Consider the following 22,505-nt stretch of genomic DNA (forward strand, 5'->3'; position numbering starts at 1 on the left):
AATACAACCCTATTTTAAAGGCAATTATTTAACATTTGTGTCATTGTTTCTAATTTAATAACTAATGTACTTTTTTCTCCCTTATTTTGCAGACTGGGTTCTGATAAGTTTGGTTCAGCGTCAATTTAACATCAGAGGTATGAGGGGACGTGCAGGACATAATTCATACACAATCGTCATACACTTTTTCACCTTACACATTCACACTCTCTACCTCTCACATGCACTATTCTACCTCATACACATTTTTGTATTTTGCACAAAAGGCACTTTTAACATGGAATTTTGTTTTTTAAATCTAATTTTTCCTCGCATAGACACAAAACACGGCTCTGACATAAAATATTTTACCTTTTTTTAAATTTTTATATTCTCAAAAAATACTTCTAATATGCAATATTAAGACACTTTTTGGTTCAGTTGTGAATATGAAACTTCAATGTAATAAGTGAGAGGCAGTTTTATGTGAATGCATGTATTTTTTATTTTAAGGTACAATAAAAAGTGTGTGTGGGAGCGGAATGCCATTTTCAAAACACAAACGCATAAAAACGCCACTCACACATTATATTGAATCCCTCATATTCACAACTGATGGAGTGTCTACATATTGCACATGAGAAGTGTATTTTGAGAATCTACAAGGTATATTTAATGTAAGAGCCGCGTTTTGTGTGTATGCCAGGAAAAATAGTGTATGGGAATTGGGAAAGCTAAAAAAAAATTGTATGTTGGAAGTGTGCTCCGTGTGTGTGCAAAATAAGAATGTTTGTGAAGTAAAATTGTGAATGTGAGAGACATTATAGTGAATTTGTAATGTGTGTAATAAGTTTATTTGTACAGTATATGTAAAGGTAAAACATGAATTATGTCGAGTGGTGGACAAAGTTATCAATCCAAGTACTTAAGTAAAATACATTATACAACATATCCCTTTTAATTAAAATTGTACTTCTGACTTCAGGACATTGCTTTGTCTTCGAAATGTAGTGGAGTGGAAGTCAGACGTTTCCAAAAAAAAAGCTAATATTTATGTTAGTACAGATACTGATAAAAATAACTTCAGTTCAGTACATTTACTTTGTCACTGTCCACCACTGATGATGTCCTGTACGGCCCCTCATACAGAGGAGCCTCATAGTGATAAAGACCTTTAACAGTCCCACTGCTGCCGGCTCTGCATCGGGCTGAGTGGACACATCTCCAGGCTGGAGACAGAAGACATATGTAGAAATCTGTAAACAGGGTTCAGAGTAGTAATGTATACTTAGAGAACTTATTAATTTTTTTTTGTGTGCACCTAATCAGCTTAGAAATGTTATTTTTTTCTTAATTTAATTGTTGGCATCCACTTAAATCTAAATTGTTTTCTCCATTGAGCAATATATTACAATATTTCAAAAATACTATATTAGAATTACAATGTACAATACCAATATATTTGTAATGGAGATTTCACTACTTGATGTCGCTTTTTTTATTCTACATTATTTGTTGCATTTTTATGTCAAAATAATGGTGTGCCTTAAAAAGAATAGTTTAACCCACTTTTACTTCTTTACGTATTAAAACAAACAAAATAAAACTTAATCAGCAGCTGCAGAAGGTTTCAGAAGAATCAATGCATGTGCACGCGCTCATTAGATAACTGCTTCATCGTCATCTCTGTCTGTACAGGCTGCATGTAGCTTTCGCTGGCTGGAAAAAGAAAAATGGTTAAAACATTGTTATCCTTTTCTTCTGCTTTCTTTTCTTGCACCCCTAATGTATGTCCGATTCCTGTCCTCACTTAGGAGTCCATTTCACCAGGTTATAGGACGCTTGTTTGGTTTACATTTTGACTTAGAACTCAAAGCTTAACTAGTATTTTATAATTTTTTTTTTATTGAATGAACTTTGGCCTTACTGCTGATATGCAACACATGAACCAAATGGGTTTTATGTCTGTTATAAAAAAGGAAAAAGCTTAGTATGGATGGTGGGCAAGTGACATAAACATGTGTGTCTCAACACAGGTGAAGAAGACTACCGTGGCAACCCTTGTCAGTGCATAATATCACAACATAGCTTTTTTTGAACTCCTTCAGATGACTGAAATGATTGTCCTATATCAGTCATTCTGATCTGAATCTGTAAAACAATGAATGGTAGTGAATATGATTAATTCTGTTGATGATGGCATAGTTTCAGAAGTCTGTATAAAGTTATCTAACTTGCTAATCAGTATCAGGACTGTGTGTGAGATATAAACCCCCATGAGGAGAAGTTGCCCCATGAGGAGAAGTTGCCCACTGATGTAAACAACAGAAAAACTTGAGCAACTTTCCAACTCACAGACGTTTGAGCTTTTTGACACACCGCCTCCGAGACGTTATGGTATATAGTTAGCGCACGGCGGAGGAGTGTCTATAAATAGGCTTTAGACTAGACGTGAGCTCTCTCTCTCTCTCTCTCTCTCTCTCGGGGGGCAAAGTGTCTGCTCTGCCTGCCTGTCTCCGCTCACTTTTTATTTGTCTCTTCTTTCGCTCAGTTGCCGAGGAACGGAAGCCTGAAAGAGGCTGGCAGGAGGAGGAGGCATGCGGGAGATAGTTTCCATCTCTCTCTCTCTCTCTCTCTCTCTCTCTCTCTCTCTCTCTCTCTCTCTCTGTCTGTCTATCTGTCTCTCTGTCGTGCTCTCTCTCTCTGTCTCTCTCTCTCTCTCTCTTGCTGCATCCTTCCTTCCATCCCTGTGCGCTTCTCTGTGTATGTATGTACTAACTTGTGCCTTACCTTTTTTATTTTACGAATAAATTAACTATAAAACTAACAAGAAGCTCTGGTATCGATGATTAAATGAATGGCCATCACAACGTAATACATCACAGCAAAGGGGCTTGTGCTGAAATGGGGCGTTTACAGTCAAATATCCACATAGGAATATGCAGCGCTGTAAATGTTAATGTTGTCTAAACACTGTCCAGCTTGCACACAACCTCAATTTACCACAGTTCCTTTTGAAAACCAGCAAAAAAAGAGGAAAAATCTAATCTTTACCATTTGTAGCACCTTGACATCATAAAGAAGTGCCTTTAATAATTATAATCAAGCATAACTATCACACAATTTATAACGTGTGGCATTTCAATGAGATGAACCTATTCATACATTAGCGGTTAATCTTACACAGGATCTATGTTGCGATCTCTGCACAGCCCAACAAGAAAACACAGTACGGCTGTGTCCGCTACCGTGAAACATATTCAGATTTCTTGAACCTTTCCATCATAATTGTGGAACCAAACTAGAAAATATAACTTTTACAGGAATCAGTAAGTCAGTCCCTCATGACCATGCATCACATAGAAATGTTGTTCCTTGCAAAATGTCTACTTTTCGTCTGTTTCTAATTTCTACTAAATGATACTAAGCTTTAACCAATTCTTTCCTTTGTTGTGAATTGAGGAAGAATAATAGATGTTCTCATCCTAGTTAACTAGTTAAGTTAGCAGGTTATTGCAATAAAAGTTATGAAGTGAAACATTTTTCTCATATACAAGACATCAACATTTATAGCACTGTTTTGATGATTACTAGTTATGTTATTTCTTTACCTGTACATTCTATAACATCTTTATCTATATATCTCTCTAAATATTGTTCTTAGCTCAACTATTCTGAAGGTTATCAGAAAAAGGATGTGTTCATATCTTGTTAATTGTCTGATTTATGATTTATGATATTTTCTTCTTAAAAACATAATGAAATGCATTTTTTGGACATGTACAAAGTATTTTTTTTTGTCATAAAATGAAAAAAAAAATGCTACCTTGAATCTGTCCTATAAAAACATTGGACACTAATATTTGTGAAGAAATGAAATACAGATTTTAACTATGGGTTTATCATTTACTTACAAATAGATTCAAATGTACTCATAAGTTAAACATTGCCAAAGTTGCATATTTGTTCTAACCTTTCTGAAAAAAATGTTTGACTAAAAATATTATACTAAAGATTATTTTTTTAATGTAAGTAATCAACGGGCAAAGTTTCATGATGTTACCTGATTATCTATAAGTTAAAAATGTTACCCTATTCACGTGCAGTGTCTTGCCCTTAACAGCCACTTCTTTAATGCTATCCAATATTCAAGCTTAGCAAAAGACATTAGCACATTTCTGTATTCTGTATTGTGAAAAATCCCAATGAAAGACCAACAAACAGAATAAAATGTTTAATTTTGATTGAAAGACTCTGTGAATTTCTATTGTGTGTGTGTGTGTGTGTGTGTGTGTGTGTGTGTGTGTGTGTGTGTGTGTGTGTGTGTGTGTGTGTGTGTGTGTGTGTGTGTGTGTGTGTGTGTGTGTGTGTGTGTGTGTGTGTGTGTGTGTGTGTGTGTGTGTGTGTGTGTGTGTGTGTGTGTGTGTGTGTGTGTGTGTGTGTGTGTGTGTGTGCTCGTGTGTGCGTGTTTGTGTACGTACACAAAAAAAAGCACAAGACAGTTTTGTTCTTCAAATATATAATCTTAGTTCAGTCATACAGATATATACATTGTATAATAAATAATATTTATAAAAACATAACATTTACGATTATAAAATAAAAAGGGAATTATTCACTTTAAAACATTTGTACAAAACTTTGGATATAGCGGGAGAGGTGGGAATGGGAGGGAACTGAACACAGAAAGGTATTTTTCCCCAGGTAGGGAGGGTTGCGTCACAGATGACACAAATGCTAATGCTAAGCAGTTAAGTCCTAAAGAGGGGACATCCTATAGACACTACTGGATAACTCGTATGTTTTGTTGTTGAATATAATTAATAGGGAAGCAGGTGGGAGCTGTCGGAACATGTTTTTTTTTTTTTTTTTTCGGAAACTCCTCAGTTTGTTCCACCATTGTGGAAAGCCAGTCTTCCATCATACACGCACACGCACACACACACACACACACACACACACACACACATTTCATGCACACGTACTTACACACACACACACACACACACACAGACATACATACATACATAAGTTTCCCAACCTTACATTTTTTTTTTCTTCTTCAATGATTTTAAAATCAGATGTCCATGCCTAAAAATATGTATATATTTTGAGTCAATTACAGTACCCTGTTCTTCTAAAATATCCCCCGTAAACAAAATAGTGTGACAGTTTTATGGATGTACTGACAAAAGAACAAGTTCATAAATCAGACTTCTTAAAAACGTCAACGGTCCAACGGAAAGGTAAATTACGATGTCACATGGCTCCTCCCACTTTTTACAGTAATAAAAGAAAATATTTCTCTAAACAAATATCTCTTAGATGGACCTGATGTATGCATGAATTATTAGATTAAATAAACTAAAGAAAATATCTCCCAATAATCACTTGGCTCATGAGACCAGAATTATTATTAAGCATGCTAAAGCTTGATTTGATAAATGAAAAAAAAAATCCACTGGGTTGTTTTTACCAAATCACTCCTCCTTAAAGGTGCTCAGAGGAACTTCCAGTTTGTGTTAATTCTTGCACCCCCTTTGGACAAAAGCGCTAGTGTTTTTACCACGCCAGCTGTTGTTCCTGGGTGAGTGTACCCATGACAAAGGCATTGAGAAAAACTATACAAATATAGCATTCTTTGCACTGATGGTCCCGTTTGTCATTTATGATCACTAGAAGAAAAAATTAGACTGTTTCTGAAATATTTAAAAAGTTCCTCGTAGCACCTTTTAAAGATTGAATAATGTATGATTATGTTGCATCACACATTTGCACAGATCGACCATGCCCTACATAACAGAGTTGTCATTCATGAGAACTGCTGCGATTATTTTGCAACGAAAAAGAATTTGCTCACGTAATCAAACTGCTCCGAAAATTCTTCCCACCTGGAGTTATGCGTGAACTGAATAGTGCATACACATATACGTGGCGTAAAGTAGATGTTGTTCGCTAGTTAGTGGAATGAGGCATGCTTGTTCACACACATGCTTGCATACCTCCCGTCCCATCCCAATGGTAATATTTCAGAAATGCAAGGGCTATAAAATTCAGGCTGAAGCATATATCTTCTTCCAGGCTGGACTATAGTGCAGTCGGCAATGTGGGGAGTAACAGTAGCAACAGTAGTTTACAACAGACAGGACTTGTTGGCACTTTCCAAAACGCCTTGCCTTTTGCTTTTTCTGTTTTTCAGTTCAGTTCAGTAGTTATAAAGTAGTGATGGTTTTCCTGGGGCTTCTGAAGTGTTCAGTAATCACTTAAAACGAAGTGATTTTTAAGAGGTTCGTTTAGTTAAAAAAATAAAAGAATGTAAATAGGTAAACTAGCCGGATCGGCCAGAGACGTCAGGTGTTAGAAAATGCTTTTTTAATTCAAAAGCAAATAGTCAAAGTTTTTTTTTTTTTTTTATGTTTTTTTTTTTTTTACTTTACTGCATTTATATCACAGGTAAAAAGTTGTTACTGTACATGCCGAAAGCATTGTATTGGCATGAAAGGGGAAATAAATAAAGACAAATGGGGGAGGGAGGGAGGGGCTTGTGGTTCAATTCTGCAGGCAAGGGAACTAAGGGTTAATAGTGGTACAACTCCCATAATAGCAGACTAAATCAGTGAGGTCAACACAGGACACTTTGTGGTCAGGTAGCCGATTATGGAAATGGTTGTAGTGGTTTTGGAAGACGGACTCAAAAGCAGGATTTTGTCAACAACAAAAACAGTTATCGAAGTATTCATTACTGATGTGCCATTAACCGTGTGTGTGTGTGTGTGTGTGTGTGTGTGTGTGTGTGTGTGTGTGTGTGTGTGTGTGTGTGTGTGTGTGTGTGTGTGTGTGTGTGTGTGTGTGTGTGTGTGTGTGTGTGTGTGTGTGTGTGTGTGTGTGTGTGTGTGTGTGTGTGTGTGTGTGTGTGTGTGTGTGTGTGTGTGTGTGTGTGTGTGTGTGTGTGTGTGTGTGTGTGCTGGTGAATATGTTCTTGTATGGGATGCAAACTGTGCAAGTCAGTTCCTGCGTTCCAAATCGCATACACTTTCTTTTTTTCAATTGATCATTAAAAGTATGTAGCCTAGTTTGCATGCAGTAGGCACACAATTGGGACATACTTTTACTTGTTTATTTCATCATACCATTGTGCCTTAAACTTGCCTCTTGCTTATGTATCTGTCAAATTGTTGGTTGTTTTTACTCAAGGGCTCAGTGGATGTGACGTCACTTCAGCGGTGCAGTGGATTGTGAGAAAGAATCGCCGAAAAAAACAGCTGATTACCACACTCAAAATCCCAACCAGATGTAGTAGGACATCTGGGTATTTTTAAGCATGCTGCATTTGACATCATGCATTGGGACATCCTAACCATGTGTTCTAATCCATATACTTCCATACTATGTAGTATGCCAGAAAGAGATTTAGGATGTCCCAAAATGTCAAACAATACCTGGATGTCCTAAAATAGGCCTAATTCCAAATCTTTTTGTAGTAGGCTATGCAAACCAGTATGTAGTATAGGAAAAAGAAAGTATGTGATTTGGAACGCAGTCTAAATCTTTTTCTACCATACCAAATAGCAGAGAAGTATGGAGTATTGGAACACAGTGTGTATAGCCTATCCGGGAAAAATGCGGGGAAAGTCGTGCAGGAGTTCGGGGGGAGTTGAAGGATAAGGATGAGTGTGCATTGGGTAGCACTTTAGTAGTCCAAAAGTTAAAGTTAAAGTTTTTTTGTGTCTCTCTCTCTCTGTCTGTCTCACTTGCACGTGTGTACATCATACACGCGCACGCACTCCTGACAGCTGACGTAGCAGCACCAGTGGAAGATGCAGTGGCACTTCTCCTTGCGTTTCTCAGTCCGGGTGTTGTGTCCGCGGCCGCAGCACAGCAGATCGCAGCCCTCTATGCCGTGCGACGACACGTTACAGGCCCTGTCGCGGGTCCCGAAGGAGCCCGTCTCTGGGTTGGGCTCGCAGAAGTTGGGCGAGCCCTCGTAGTAGACCAAATCGTGCTCCGTCGGGTGTTTGAAGAAGTTGTATTTGACGCGCAGGGTTTCGACCCAGCCTCGGGACTCTCGGTGTTTCTCCACCACCATCTCCGAGGCGCTGTCGTACTTGTCCTTCAGGTAGTCGCCCAGCATGCGGAAGTCCGGCTGCGCCCACCAGCACGTCTTCACCTCGCAGCTGCCAGACAGACCGTGGCATTTACAGCGCAGGTGCATTTGGTCCAGGATGGTCTAGGGGGGAAAACACAGAGGAGATTTAGGTTTAGGTGAAGTATGAAGGGATGTGTGAAGCCAATGTAGCTTCTATCGGAAGCCCTTAACTGACATGCCTGTAGGCTATATATTTTGTCTGTTAAGGGCTTCCATATTGCATAACTTCAAAAATAAATTAATAGTCGAGTTTAGAGTTTAGTCTCATTTTGGTAAAAATTCTGTCTGTCTTTTGACGATGGCAAAGATGCATCGTTGGTGATTCAATACAGATTTGCTTTCTGTTGGTCCCGGAAGTTCTAATCCGTCAACATCTCTCCAACTCTACGGCAGTCTTTACCTGTCAAGTTTATTCACAGATTGTATTTCCACTTTATTTTCATTATTGTGTCTGTTCTTTGTTGCTCCCGTGGCCCTAATACACTTCCATAAGAACAGGATTCCACAACTTCATATAAACTAAAAAGTGTAGCTATTGATAAGCCTGGCAAACGTCCAACATATTTAAGCTTTCGTAACCCACTTCTCCTAAATGCCTCGGAGCAAAATACTCCCTTAGAACAACAGATTCTAACGGGCGATGCACACACAGCCGTGAAAAAAAAAAACGTGTTGAGAAACAAGTTCCCTTGAGCAAAAGAAATCCCTGAATACACTTCTTGAAGGAAAGAGGTGTTGATAAGTTAATTAAGTTTGTACGGACATTTTGACATTTCTCTGTAGCATCTCTCTCTCAGTTGGCACTTTAAAGGCTGTGAATTTAATCTGACAGAAGCGAGGAGCTGCATGCGCACTTTTCAGAGCCACAATTCTAGGCCTTCGGGCGCTAAGAATTTGATACTGAATAGGTTGATTTTAGGGTGGAGTATTCCTTTAAAGAAGTAATTGAGTCAAATGTGCCGGTTTTAATTTGATGATTCAGTGACGTGTGTGTGTGTGTGTGTGTGTGTGTGTGTGTGTGTGTGTGTGTGTGTGTGTGTGTGTGTGTGTGTGTGTGTGTGTGTGTGTGTGTGTGTGTGTGTGTGTGTGTGTGTGTGTGTGTGTGTGTGTGTGTGTGTGTGTGGCGGTTTGCATCAGTCACCACCACCAAGAGAGATCTGTAAGACATTTTTTAAGGTCAGAAATTTACAGGAAATTCAGTAATGCCGACTAACAAAAACCGCTAAAGACTTTGGCGAGAGCAGGGGCCAAGAAAAACAATGTGCCACTGGCTGCAATTTACCCTCTAAGTGTCATGATGCAGCTGTAAAGTACAGAGAGCTTCAGAGGGCTTTTGGTGTTAATTCCTTCTGAAGTCACTGGCTCACATCGTTGAGTGTGTTGCCGCGGGCTACAGTACATTCTACCTTTGTGTTTGTGGGATTTTTTTGTTGTGCTTTTTAATTGGACAGCTATATTTAGCACGCAGGACCAGAATTCCCCACAGCTGCAACGGGGCGGAAGGCAGGTGGCTGCACGGGGCTATGGGGCACCTCGGGGTGAAGAATGAGGAGGGGCCCAAGTCAAAATTAAGTGTACATTACATACAGTAAGTATATTTCTAAAAAAGTATGCTTAATGTAGCCTATTTTAAATGTTTTTATGAGCAATACATTTAAAGTTGTGTTGAATTGAAACAACTTAAGTTGTACTAAGTAGGTTAGATACTGCCTTGAAGTTGTATTTAAGTGATTTGAGTATGCTTTTAAACCTGTACTTCAATTACACTAATAGTTTACTATTATTCTAGCAAATATACTTTGATACAAGCTTTTTGTTCATCAAAGTTAAAGGTGGAGTCGGTAACGCTTGATGTCAAAATCAGTGAAAATGTCTACTTGATCTCCGACAAAAAAATCTGGCATAAAATAACTGGCAAATTGCTAACTAAGATGGGTCCCCTTTGTTGACATACACGTTTACAGAGCCTACAGGCTGAGTATTAACACCAGATTATTTTCTACTACACACAGTAGCAGATCGGGAGGAGATATTCTCTGATTTTGACAAAAAAGTTATTTTGACAAAAAGCGTTCTCCAGAATCACTGACTCCACCTTTAACTTTGATGAATCAGATGGAGTAGTGAGTATTGACATCACACTGAAATTAATAAAGGCTTCTTATAGTATAGTATACTTTTGGAAAATTACACATGGATATTACTCAACTTCTACAAATTTCAAACACACTTCATTCACTAAAATCTACTGTATTTTGACTAGAGGGGGAGAGAGAGGTAGAGGGGGTAGAGAGAGGGGTAGAGGGGGTCGGATGGAGTAGTGAGTAGTGACATCACACAGTGGGAAGCTTGTCATGCCAACATCAAGTTACAGAGATATTAATCAACTTCTTCCAACTTTAAACACACTTCATTCACTAAAATCGACTATATTTTGACTAGGGGGAGAGAGGGGGAGAGAGGGGAGTTGGAGGGGGGAGAGAGGGGGGAGAGAGGGGTAGAGAGAGGGGTAGAGGGGGGAGAGAGGGGGGTTGGAGGGGGGATGGAGTAGTGAGTAGTGACATCACACAGTGGGAAGCTTGTCATGCCAACATCAGGTTCCAGAGAGCGGAGCCCCTGGAGGCTAAATACTGGAGCGTGAGAGGGCCAGGTGGAGGAGCAGGGCTGCTGTTCTCTCTGGTCTGCTCCTGTGTGCTCACATCAAAGGCATGTCTTGTTGCAGTGTGGTCCCTCTCTCTCTCTCTGCCTCTCTCTCTCTCCCTCCCTCCCCCCATCTCTGTCTCTCTATCTCTCTCTCTCTCTCTGCCTCACTCTCACTCTCTCACTCTACCTCTCTCTCTGCCTCTCTCTTTCTCTCTCTTTCTCCCTCCCTCCCTGTCTCTCTCTCTCCCTCCCTCTCCCTCTCCCTCTCTCTCTCTCTCTCCCTCTCCCTCTCTCTCCCTCTCCCTCTCCCTCTCCCTCTCCCTCTCCCTCTCCCTCTCCCTCTCCCTCTCCCTCTCCCTCTCCCTCTCCCTCTCCCTCCCTCCTCTCCCTCTCCCTCTCCCTCTCCCTCTCTCTCCCTCTCCCTCTCTCTCTCTCTCTCCCTCCCTCTCCCTCTCCCTCTCCCTCTCTCTCTCTCCCTCTCTCTCTCTCTCTCCCCTCCAGCTACAGAAGCCGCGGAGGCCTCCTGTGTTCTGCCACGGTGACAGCAACCAGTGATGTTTTAAGTCTGAGCTGATTTCCGTCTCAACTCACTCGGGTTATTTTTTTTTGACTGACTGACTGACAGGGAGGGACTTTTTTTTTTTTCATTGGGATTCAAGGCATGAAAAGAGGGAGCGACTTGATCGCGGTGTGGGGGCGGGCGGTGAGGCTATAGGAGTAATTAACCAGTCATTCAAAGTCAAGTGCAGCACATTTTCTTTCAGTTTTGGAAATCTCAGAAATGTACCGACAAGTACAAATACCGAAATCTCTTTGCCGTCAAATGCATAAGGGAGTCAATCTGAAGAGTAATGTTGCATGTGATGGGCCCATTGTTTACTGCATTAAAGTGTCAGTTTTCGAGTCAGCGATTCTGGAGAACTCGTGCTTTTTTCAAAATCAGTGAATATCTCCTCATGATGCCCTACCTGTCTGTACGCTGAAGCAAAATCTGGTGTTAATTCACAGCCTAGGCTCTGTAAACTGGTATGTATAACAAAGGGGGCCCTCCGTAGCTAGCAACATACCTGTTAACAGAGCGTAGGCAATGTGCAAAATGTTCACAACAAACACTAATATGTGTGTATATTATGTATGTAGCAACATTTTTGTGGAAGACCCTTTAACTCTTTCAACATGACAAGGCCCCAGGTGTGTGTGGACTGGGGTGGTCTGAGGAACACAGAACACACGTTATGTTCACGTTATAGGAATGTTGGTCTAATCATCCGACATCAGTGACTGAAAGGGAACATGCGGACGGCTTCCAAAATATTGTGGGAATAGAGTGAATGCTGTTATAGTTGCAGATTAATGTATGTGGTTTTGGAATGAAATATATAAAATAACATATGGCTGTAAATAGTTCTGGTGTTCGCATACTTTTGACCAGTTAGAGTTTTTCCATATTAAAGCTATAGTGTGTAACTTTTTCATATAAATGAATGTGGGTTACATTCAAGCCATTGCTAAATGAGTTGACACAAAGTTGATTTAGCTGATTTAGCGCCACAAAACTCTATCTGTATTTCTCAGTATGGCAGCGTGTACAAACTGGTGTCACCCCATCCTGTTATGGAAATTAATATTATAGTCATTATATAATAATCAAGTTTATTTGTTTATGTAGCCAGGTGCCATTTGCCAACTCATCCTGAACCAAACAAGCTGATTTTTCAGTTCTGCGACAATATTCATAAGTATCAACTATATAAACACAATAACAAGGATAGCAGAGAAAACATATATATATATATATATATATATATATATATATATATATATATATATATATATATATATATATATATAAATATACGGTATATATATATATATATATATATATATACATATACATATATATATTCATTTAAATTAAATAAATAAATAAAGTATACAAAATACAAAAAAGATACAGTGAGTAGTATCTAAAATGTATTTACCGAACTTACTCACTACAGCTTTAAAAGCAGAAACATATCTTAATATATTTACCGAGCGTCCCGCCTCGTTGTTGTGTCGGTTCATGGCTGATCGAGCGTCTGGTCGATTCTCTCGTGCGTCGGCGAACTCGCGGGACACTAGGACCCCGAACTCTGCGTCCTCGCTGCAGCCGCCCCACTTCCAGCCCTCGCCCGGCGGCCCTTTGTGGTGCGAGTCACAGCCGCACATGGTGGACGTTCCCTCGGCACAGGAGCGTGTCACCGCAAACGCCACGCCAGCTGAGGCTATAGCGTGGACAAACGCAGACTCTCTGGTTGCTATGAGAGAGACAGACAGGAAGACAGATGGAAAAAAAGAGGGAGAGAGAGTTTGTCAATATGATTTTTTTAATAAAAATGTTATATTTAAAGGTGCTACGAGGAACTTTTTGTGTTAATTCTTGCACCCTCTTTGGACAAAAGTGGTAGTGTTTGTACTACTCCAGCTGTTGTTCCTGGGTGAGCGTACCCATGACAAAGGCATTAAGAAAAACTATATACAAATTATTATTCTTTGCACTGATGTCGTCGTGTATGCTGTTACATGTCATTTATGATCATCAGACGAAAAATTTGACTATTTGAGAAATATTAAAGTTCCTCGCAGCACCTAACAACATTTTAAATCACAAATAAATACATACAAACAGCGAAGACATGAGACGGACCTACAAACCCCCCACCCCTCCAACTAGGATGACTTGCAGATAAGTAATACATTATATTAATGTTTTTACACTTTATTTCGGCATTATCTAAAACATTCAAATTCTTTGGTTTTTGCACAACGTGATCTTGCAACCGATCTTTGAGAGTTTGTCAATCTGGTGTTGAACACAGACAAGGCAATCTGTCCTGCTGCCAGCAGCCAGACAGCAGGTATTGAGAGAGGGATCCGCCCCCAGGCCATAACCTTTTAACACTACATTTCATCTTGTAGGAGGCACATTTATGTTTGGTATTTGCCACCGTAGGTAAAATAATAACTTAAACCCTCTCTTATTTCACAATAGGTAAACACGATCCACTACCGTATGACAGTGGGGGGGGCAAACTATTCAACCCAAGTGCTTTAATCAGAGTAGAGATACATAATATTACATGACTATGAAGTGAAAGTTGCTCTGACAAATGTTGACTCAAGTTAATGTACCAGGATATTTGTTTTAAAAATACTTAGTGTGTAGAATTTTGTGTTTTATTTCCTAGCAGATTTTGTAGAAAGTAATTATAATATCCATAAGTACATTTAATTTAGTGCATAATAGCTGAAAAAAATGTTTTGAATTATTATTTTTTCCCTTAGAAAGGGTCTCATATATGTCCATATTTCTGCATATCTTGGACCAAGGCCTAGTGCCGCCATCTTGAAAGTGTCATAGTTGGAATGTCATCAGGTGCATTGTTTAAAATTTAGAATTGTTCTTGTCCTCGAAGGCCACTGTAGCTTCTGTTATTATTCGAAAGGGTTGGGGTTACCCAGGGAGCGTTGCATTCTAGAACTTTCTAGAACTTTCTTGATGATGTCATATTACACACTGCACCTTTAAGTATTCAAAAGTATAAAGTGTAGTTACTTCTGCTAGATATAGGGCCAAAGGATTAACATAGGATTCGGGTTCCAACAAGACAATGGGATGAAATGGAGAAGTGAAGTGACACATACATTGACATCGGTTCATCGCATTAACTAACACTCGTGACAACATTCCAAAGTTGCCGATTGTGTTTTAGGAAAAAAAAAACATTTGATTTTATAGCTATGCTTAGCCTGAAAGTAAGATGTAACGACAATATTTTTGGATATGTATTTGAGTCAAAAGAAACATGTTGTCTTTCTATTGTAGTTCAGTGAAAGTCATACGTTTCCAAATAAAAAAACTGATAGGCCTACTCTAGATGTACCCATCCTCAAAAAATCCATGTAAATTTACTCCGTTACTGTCCAACAATTTCAAGACTCAAACCGTTTATTTGTCACTGATATTTAACATATGATCGTCATCAAGTCTAGTACATGAAGGAGCCTAAGAGCAAGGTAACCGTAGTGACATCAGTCTATTGTGATTGTGTGGGGAGGGTCAAATGCATGAGTGAGTGAGTGAGTGAGAGAGTGAGTGTGTGTTTGTGTGTACTGTATTCTATTATAAGGTCCAACTCTCCGCGGGATCTCACTGACCTCCTGTCATCCCTGAGGTGTGCTGCTTTGCATCTGGATAGTGTTTCAGGAATGTTGTCACCCCCTCCCACACACACTCACACACACTGACTCACTCACACTAACACAGAATCACTCACTCACTCACTCACTCACTCACTCACTCACTCACTCACTCACTCACTCACTCACTCACTCACTCACTCACTCACTCACTCACTCACTCAGTCACTCACACACACACACACACACACACACACACACACACACACACACACACACACACACACACACTCACTCACTCACTCACTCACTCACTCACTCACTCACTCACTCACTCACTCACTCACTCACTCACTCACTCACTCACTCACTCACTCACTCACTCACTCACTCACTCACTCACTCACTCACTCACTCACTCACTCACTCACTCACTCACTCACTCACTCACTCACTCACTCACTCACTCACTCACTCACTCACTCACTCACTCACTCACTCACTCACTCACTCACTCTCTCTCTCTCTCTCTCACACACACACACACACACACACACACACACAGAGTCCCTAGTTCAGAGCCCTAAGGCCTTCTGGGTGAAACCATAGCAGTAGTGTGTCTGCCTGTTTCTTTGGGAGGATGGAGTTTCACCTCCTTTGAAGGCAACAGCTTATTATGTAACCAGACACCATTGTTTCACAATCGCAGCACACTTACCGTGGCTCACCCATTACACTCCACTAGTAACTGAAACAGACGTAAAACACACACACACACACACACACACACACACACACACACACACACACTCACACTCACACTCACACTCTCTCTCTTTCACACACACACACACACACTGAGGTATGATAAGTATCCCTAACCAGTGGCTTGACTTTTTTAAGTGTATTGAGTGGGTGGAAGATTTCAGAACGTTTCGCTCGATTGCGTGATCTGAGTTTTTGAAATTTGTACGAACACGACCGGAGAATTAAACCCGTATTTTTGCAGACCGCAGTGGGCTAAGAAACCCAGGAATTCCTCAAGCAATTCAACTGCCAATGAGGATTTCTAAACTTAATCGGCCACTTAACAAGCCACAGAGAAAGTTTACTGATGTAGGGCTAAAGGTTAATCAAATGGTTGCCCCCTCCCTGGACGGGTCAGCAAGCAAAGTTACAAAACCATCATACCATTTTTGTTACATAAATATAATTTGTGTAATTTTTTTTTGTCAATTCGAAATAATTTTTAAATTTTTCATTTCCATGTTCGTGTGGACATGCCCTAATTACACAAATACAAACTGTTCATTTTAGACAACAGGCTAGACTTTTGTGTGTGTGTGTGTGTGTGTGTGTGTGTGTGTGTGAGACATACTCTCTTTTCCCTCAATGCTGGTAAAAAGGATACAGTTTTGGTCTAAATCCCAATAGTTAATCCATTGGATGATTGTATGACACAGAGGCTCCAGGTCTGGCCTCCCTACCCCTCACCCTGGCAGGCCTAGTGTCCCACAACAGGGGCCTGTGAGCCCTGTGAGCCCCTGGAGCTGCTGGCTGTTAGCCAAGGCTAGCGCTGCTCCTGCTACCTGCTGGGCCCATCAATCCGCCTTTGTGTCCCTTGTGTCACACTGTATTACACACACAAAGGGCCCAGCGACTCGCGCCCCCACAAACCCCGCTCTGCCCGGAGCTGGCATTCCCTAAACTCCTTATAAGACCCAGAAGACACCCCCCTTCTCTCTCTCTCGCTCTGTCTACCCCCTCTCTTTCCATCTCTCTCTCTCTCTCTCTCTCTCTCTCTCTCTCTATCTCCATCTCTCCCTCTCACCCTCGCTCTCTCTCTGTCTCCTGTCTCTCTCTCTCCCTCTTTCTCTCTCTCTTTCCTCCTCTCTCTCTCTCAGTCCCCCCTCTCTCTATCTCTCCTTCTCTCTCTCACCCTCTTGCCAACACCCTGAGCTGAGATCCCATACACCACTCACCCACGTCAGGGATCCCAAACCCCCATTTCCTCCAGGCTTCCACAGAACAGCACCCACCACCACCACACCATGGCCGACACACAGCTTAAGGTGGCTAGGCCGGGTGGCTGGTACAGTCTCCCTTTCGGATATAGTCTCCCTTCTCTAGCTCCAACTTTTCCATTTATCATTCCCAAAGTTATATGCTCTCCTTCCTTCCTTCCTTCCTTCCTTCCTTCCTTCCTTCTTTCCTTCCTTCCTTTGTTGCTCCTACGAATATCACTAAAGCTTTTTGGGATATTTTTGATGACATTCTGTGTGTGTGTGTGTGTGTGTGTGTGTGTGTGTGTGTGTGTGTGTGTGTGTGCCAATAACAGGTAGATGGGTTTGATGGGTCATTTATGTATTTATTTATTTATTTATTATCGTGAGGAATATATTAATGAATGCATGGAGAATGTATTTTTAACGAGTGGCACCTTACAGGAGAAGCACTCTAAATTTTTGTTGTACATTTTTAGTGATGTATGTTTTTTGTTTTTGTTGTGCTTTGGATGTACGATGAGTATGATGTATGTAATCCATTTTATTTAATATTGTTATGAAATAATCTAGACCCCATTGAAAAGTAGCTACTGTTTATGACAAAAAAGCTAATGGTGATCTTAATTTACCTTAATTTCCCAAAGCAAACTAAACTAAACTTCATTGGCTTCCCTATCCCAAAGTGCACACACCCGACCAAGGCTAGCTTTAGGTTTTGGGGAGAGATCCCCTTTCAGCCTGTTTTCATGACAGAGTCAAAAGGGCGTGTGAATGGGCCGTCCGTGGGAGCCCGACTGTGTGAGGCGCGGACCGGTCTTCATGCACAGTAGGGGTTGAGCGGAGCCCCCCGGCCCTTTTCTATTGCCTGTAATCTCATTTGGTCTCATTTGGTCTCCCCTCTCCTTTTCATTTGACTGAGGAGGCTTGGACCAGCGCTCACACTAGCTGCCCAATTCTGCCCAGACTCAGATTCCTTCCCCTCTCTGACACACAGAGATAGAGGCCTAATTCAATTCTAATCAGCGAAACTCACTCACAACACACAAACATTCTAGTTTTTATAATAAGGGACTGTAAAAAGGTCTTAAATGTGGAGTCAGCAGTTCTGGAGAATGGCTGTTGTCAAAATCACTTTTTGTCAAGATCGGTGAATATCTCCTCATGATAAAATACCTGTTCCTAGTGTCTGTGCACTGAACAAACAAATCTGGTGTAAATACACAGCCTAGGCTCTGTAGACTGGTATGTAAACAATGTGGCTCAGATCCACCCATCGTAGCTAGCAACAATGCTATCGATTTGATAAGTATTTGGCTTCGACACATATACAGGCTTATTATCACATTTGCTACTGTAGGCGACAACTAAAAACACATGCTACCTGTATCCAATATAAGCTATAAGTCTATAGATAGCATCGTTGCTAGCTACGGTGGGCCGGTCTGAGCCACTTTGCTTGCATACCCGTTTACAGAGCTGTGCGTTAACAACACCGATCATGAGGAGATATTCACTGATTTTGACCAAAAGTGAATTTGACAACAAGCGTTCTGCAGAATCGCTGACTCCACCTTTAAAGTGAGACACCTTTGCTTAGTCAGGTTAACTAAAGAATGTTTAAAAGGACGCAGTAAGAGTTAGTGTGGGGATTTCATTCTTAGAAGAAGCATTCTGCGTGTGGAGCGCTTGATGGATTGCCTCCAGTATATATCTGCTGCTGCACTTTGTCAGCTTGTGTTGATGGATTTACCTCACTGACCCTCTTTCATGTAACAGAGTGTAAACACTAAACACGGTTTGCGGGAAAACAGTCGGCAACTTTTAAGACAAATTGGGCTACTGCTGGAGGTACGGACGGATGTTAGCTGGATAATGTGTCGGTGCTTGTAGCTGCTGCACTCATTTCTCAGCAGTCAGGAAAGGTGAATATTATTGTAATTGCTCTAGTTAGGCATTTGTCAGCAAAATAACCATAGAACAGGCAGTCAGTGCTCGAAGCCTAAGGGTGTGCGATTGTTAAATGCTATGTTTTGTAACAGCTTGCAATAGCCTCCTCTTCAGCTGTATAACCTTCTGTTTTACAGTTGGGTGTTGTTTGGCAGAGATAACAGAGAGAGAGAGATCATTTAGATAGACGTAGTTTATCTTATACTGAAGGCCTCAGGTACATCATTACAAAATACTACAATAAAAACACATGGTAGGCTTGTAACAGCCCGAAAATGTAACAACGAACCGACCAGAAATGTAATAAAAAAATTGTAATAAAATGCTAAATGTAATAACGGGTCGATAATGTAACAAAATACTGAACCCAAAATGTAACCACTTGTAACCCATAATGTTACAAGGTATAACATTTTGGTCAGTTATAACATTATGGAGCAAGATAAATTTCAAATTTCAAAACAGGACTCTTTGTTCATCACCACACTGGTTTCAAAAGTTAACATTTTCAATCCTCCGAAACGCTGTTATCGTGTAAATAAACGGTCCCAAACATAACAAATACTTTTGCGTTCATGTTGAAAACGTCCCCTAAAATGCCTTTTTGTTTTTAAAGATTATTTTATTTGGCATTTTCAAACTTTATTGGATAGTGCAGAGTTGAAATGGGGAGACAGAGAGAGAGAGAGAGGGGGAATGACCTGCAGTAAAGGTCCACGGGTCAGATTCGAACGCGCAACCACTGCAACGAAGGCCGGAGCCGATATTGTACGCTCTATATCCACAACACCACCTGAGCGCCCCAGCCCCTAAAATGCCTTTTACCTTTGTCCAGCACGGGGCCAAAGATAGCCAGGTTGTCCTTGATGGTTGTACAGTTCCACCTCCGGCCCCTGAACTGGTGCTGACACTCCTGGATGCCCAGCTTCACGCCCTCGGCCACGCTCGGCATGATCTCGATGTAGTTGCGACAGAAGCGCAGCTGCTTGGGCACCAGGCCCGGGATGGAGCCACACAGGATGGGTTGGGAGCCCAGAGACGAGTACTGCTGCCCAAGGGCTAGGGACCTACAGGGAGGGAGGGAGGGAGGGAGGGAGAGAGAGATTTATTTATTCTTTAAAAAGAAATGTATACACCTAAAAGGAGATGCTCATTTAAATATAGTTAAACAACAAAGGTGTTCTATAATAGTCTTGTCTATTCTATTCTATTCTATTCTATTCTATTCTATTCTATTCTATTCTATTCTATTCTATTCTATTCTATTCTATTCTATTCTATTCTATTCTATTCTATTCTATTCTATTCTATTCTATTCTATTCTATTCTATTCTATACCATTCTAGGTCTGGTTGAATGTAGTTTCAGTCTGTGCCCTCGGTAAACTCAACCCCACAATAGCAGTGATGGTGACCTGCCAGGGAGACCTCAATGAAAAAGGCCAACCTGCCCTTTGAGAGGAAAAAAACACTTTCTGTATTTACTATTTATTGATATCAAGTTTTACTAAGCATGGCTCTTAGACACTATAATGATTTATACTATTATAGTAGTATAAATAGTACTACACTGCTTAATGTTGTTTATACCAAGAACTGCTGTTTATTTTGTTCTTTTTTTTCTCACTCGGAGGGGGAAGCTAATAGGCCCACTTCAGGGCAGGGATACAAGCTATTAGTACTGACTTCTCAAAGTGTTCCCACTTGTTAGCATACACACAGAGACTTGCTGATCTAACAGATAACACACACATACACACACACACACACACACACACACACACACAACACACCTGTCTGCTTAGTTCTTAGGAAAAGCCCCGTTACACAATTTCAAATATATTGAAACACCTGCCTTGGCAATTCCATCATTTATTTGCGGTTTTCCTTTAAGAGAATGACAGTGTATACAGCTGGTGTTGATGAGTGCAAACAGCATATCTTAAAGGCACTATGCTCCTTGCAGAAGCCTCAGTACAGATGTGCCTAAACAGGGATTTATCACCACAATGAGGCAGCCAAGACCAGTGTGTGATGCCAGAAACCATTATAGTTTCATTCAGGTAATTAATTTTAATTGGTTTCTATTTCTCTTAAAAGAAAATAGAAGAGGGAGAGAGAGAGAACATGTTTGCTGTGCCCCTGTTTAAACATGCTTTTTGTGATGACAAGCTCCGACAACTCAGTTTTTCATGCAATTACTGTTTAGGACGTCATCATTTCTGGGCATAGAGCGTATCACCTAAAAGGGGCAAACGTGCTTATGTACAGGTTGGCATTGTTAAGGTGAGAAACTGCAGGCGTAAACATTGTTTCAGGTCAATTTCGGAATTTTTTGCTATTTTGCTTCCATAACATTTTTCCTTCGGTACGATATATAAAAGGTCCAAAATGTTCATTTATGTGTTTATTTTACTATATTTTGTCTGTTTGAGTCCGTATATTTGTCCAATACAACCATCTTGTATGGCCATTATCTCAACATTATTATTATTTTTTTTTAAAGAGACAGAGTAGAAATGGGGCAAAGAAGGGAAGACATGCAGAGAACTGACACGGGCGGGATTTGAGCCCGAGTGTGCTGCGGGGCCTGGGCCTGGGTGTGGGGACGCTCTGCCCACTGCGCCACGAGTGCCCCAAAAAAGTCAGAAAAAAAGGCCCAAAGGCAATTTTAACTTTTAAAATAATTTTTTTACAACCAGAGTTTCATGATGACATCAGTTCAACATTTGACCATATTCAGCTGCAGTGTCTCACTTTGAAATATGTGATTTTAACAGGAATGAGGTGAAGATGGTAAAAAGTAACAGTATGTTATTTGGAACGCAGGGAAAGTCTGGTGTGACATGGCGGTGCTTGAGGCTCTGTAGAGGATCATAGGGGAACAATGTCCGCTCATCAGATCAGAGCGCCACTCACTGGGGATGACCTCAGGACCCCGCGGGGCGCAACCCAACACAGCAGCCAGACACACTCTCACAGAGGAGTGCAGTGCAGCGCCCCACCCCAAACACAAAAGTCAAACCCATTGAAGCCATTGAAAAAAATCCCCCCTTAAAGACCTACTTCATCCTTATGGGTGAAGTATTCCTTTATGATAGGTTCACACAAGCTCATGTGCATTTTTTCTTTCTGCATTTTCTGCATATCGCTACTACAAAAAAAACCTTCCCCCCCCATTCAAATAGACCACCAGCCCCCTTCTCAGCTCCCATACACTGTTGTTGATCCCAGGTAAGGATAGATGCACCAGGTATCAAGGGTTCACCTGTGGAACTCTCAACATGTTGTTTTTGTTTTGCTTTCACAGCTGCTCTGATGGAATTTGTGATGAGCACATAATAAGCAATGAGCTCTCACTTGTTGGCATGAGTTTGACTGACTGACACCGATACACAACAAACAATTTTTATGACCCTTGTCTGACGTTTGTTCCTTAACGATAGCACTTAAACTTTCCATCATTCTTTTGGACTCTCTGTACTATTCTGAAGGTTATAACGGAATGATTTGTGCATATGTTCTTTACTGTCTGATTTATGATACATTTTGTTCTTAAGTAATACATTTTTTAAGACCTTTATTGTCTGATTTAGGAAGGAT

At 40.7% G+C, this 22,505-nt stretch overlaps 2 protein-coding genes across 3 annotated transcripts in view; one reads left to right on the forward strand and one right to left on the reverse strand.

Annotated features, from left to right (window-relative positions):
- The window catches only part of LOC307266874 (vesicle-fusing ATPase-like), a 35,716-nt gene extending 31,493 nt beyond the window's left edge, over window positions 1-4,223 (forward strand). The window contains exons 21-22 of one of the 2 annotated variants that reach the window (XM_080048992.1): window positions 93-137; window positions 2,531-4,223. In XM_080048992.1, coding sequence (XP_079905118.1) covers window positions 93-129 — 37 coding nt within the window. In that variant the 3' untranslated portion in view covers window positions 130-137; window positions 2,531-4,223. Of the gene's footprint in view, window positions 1-92 lie in introns of both variants that reach the window. The other variant, XM_080048991.1, reaches the window with a different exon arrangement.
- A 2,759-nt stretch (window positions 4,224-6,982) lies between these two features.
- Window positions 6,983-22,505, reverse strand: part of wnt3 (wingless-type MMTV integration site family, member 3) — a 28,223-nt gene continuing 12,700 nt past the window's right edge. Inside the window, exons 2-4 of the mRNA XM_080049395.1 lie at window positions 19,729-19,970; window positions 12,803-13,068; window positions 6,983-8,206 (exon numbers count right to left, since the gene is read on the reverse strand). Of these exons, the coding sequence (XP_079905521.1) occupies window positions 7,727-8,206; window positions 12,803-13,068; window positions 19,729-19,970 (988 nt within the window). The 3' untranslated portion in view covers window positions 6,983-7,726. The remainder of the gene's footprint in view (window positions 8,207-12,802; window positions 13,069-19,728; window positions 19,971-22,505) is intronic.

This window comes from Ammodytes marinus (genome assembly GCF_949987685.1).
Source record: "Ammodytes marinus genome assembly, chromosome: 20".
NCBI lineage: Eukaryota > Metazoa > Chordata > Actinopteri > Uranoscopiformes > Ammodytidae > Ammodytes > Ammodytes marinus.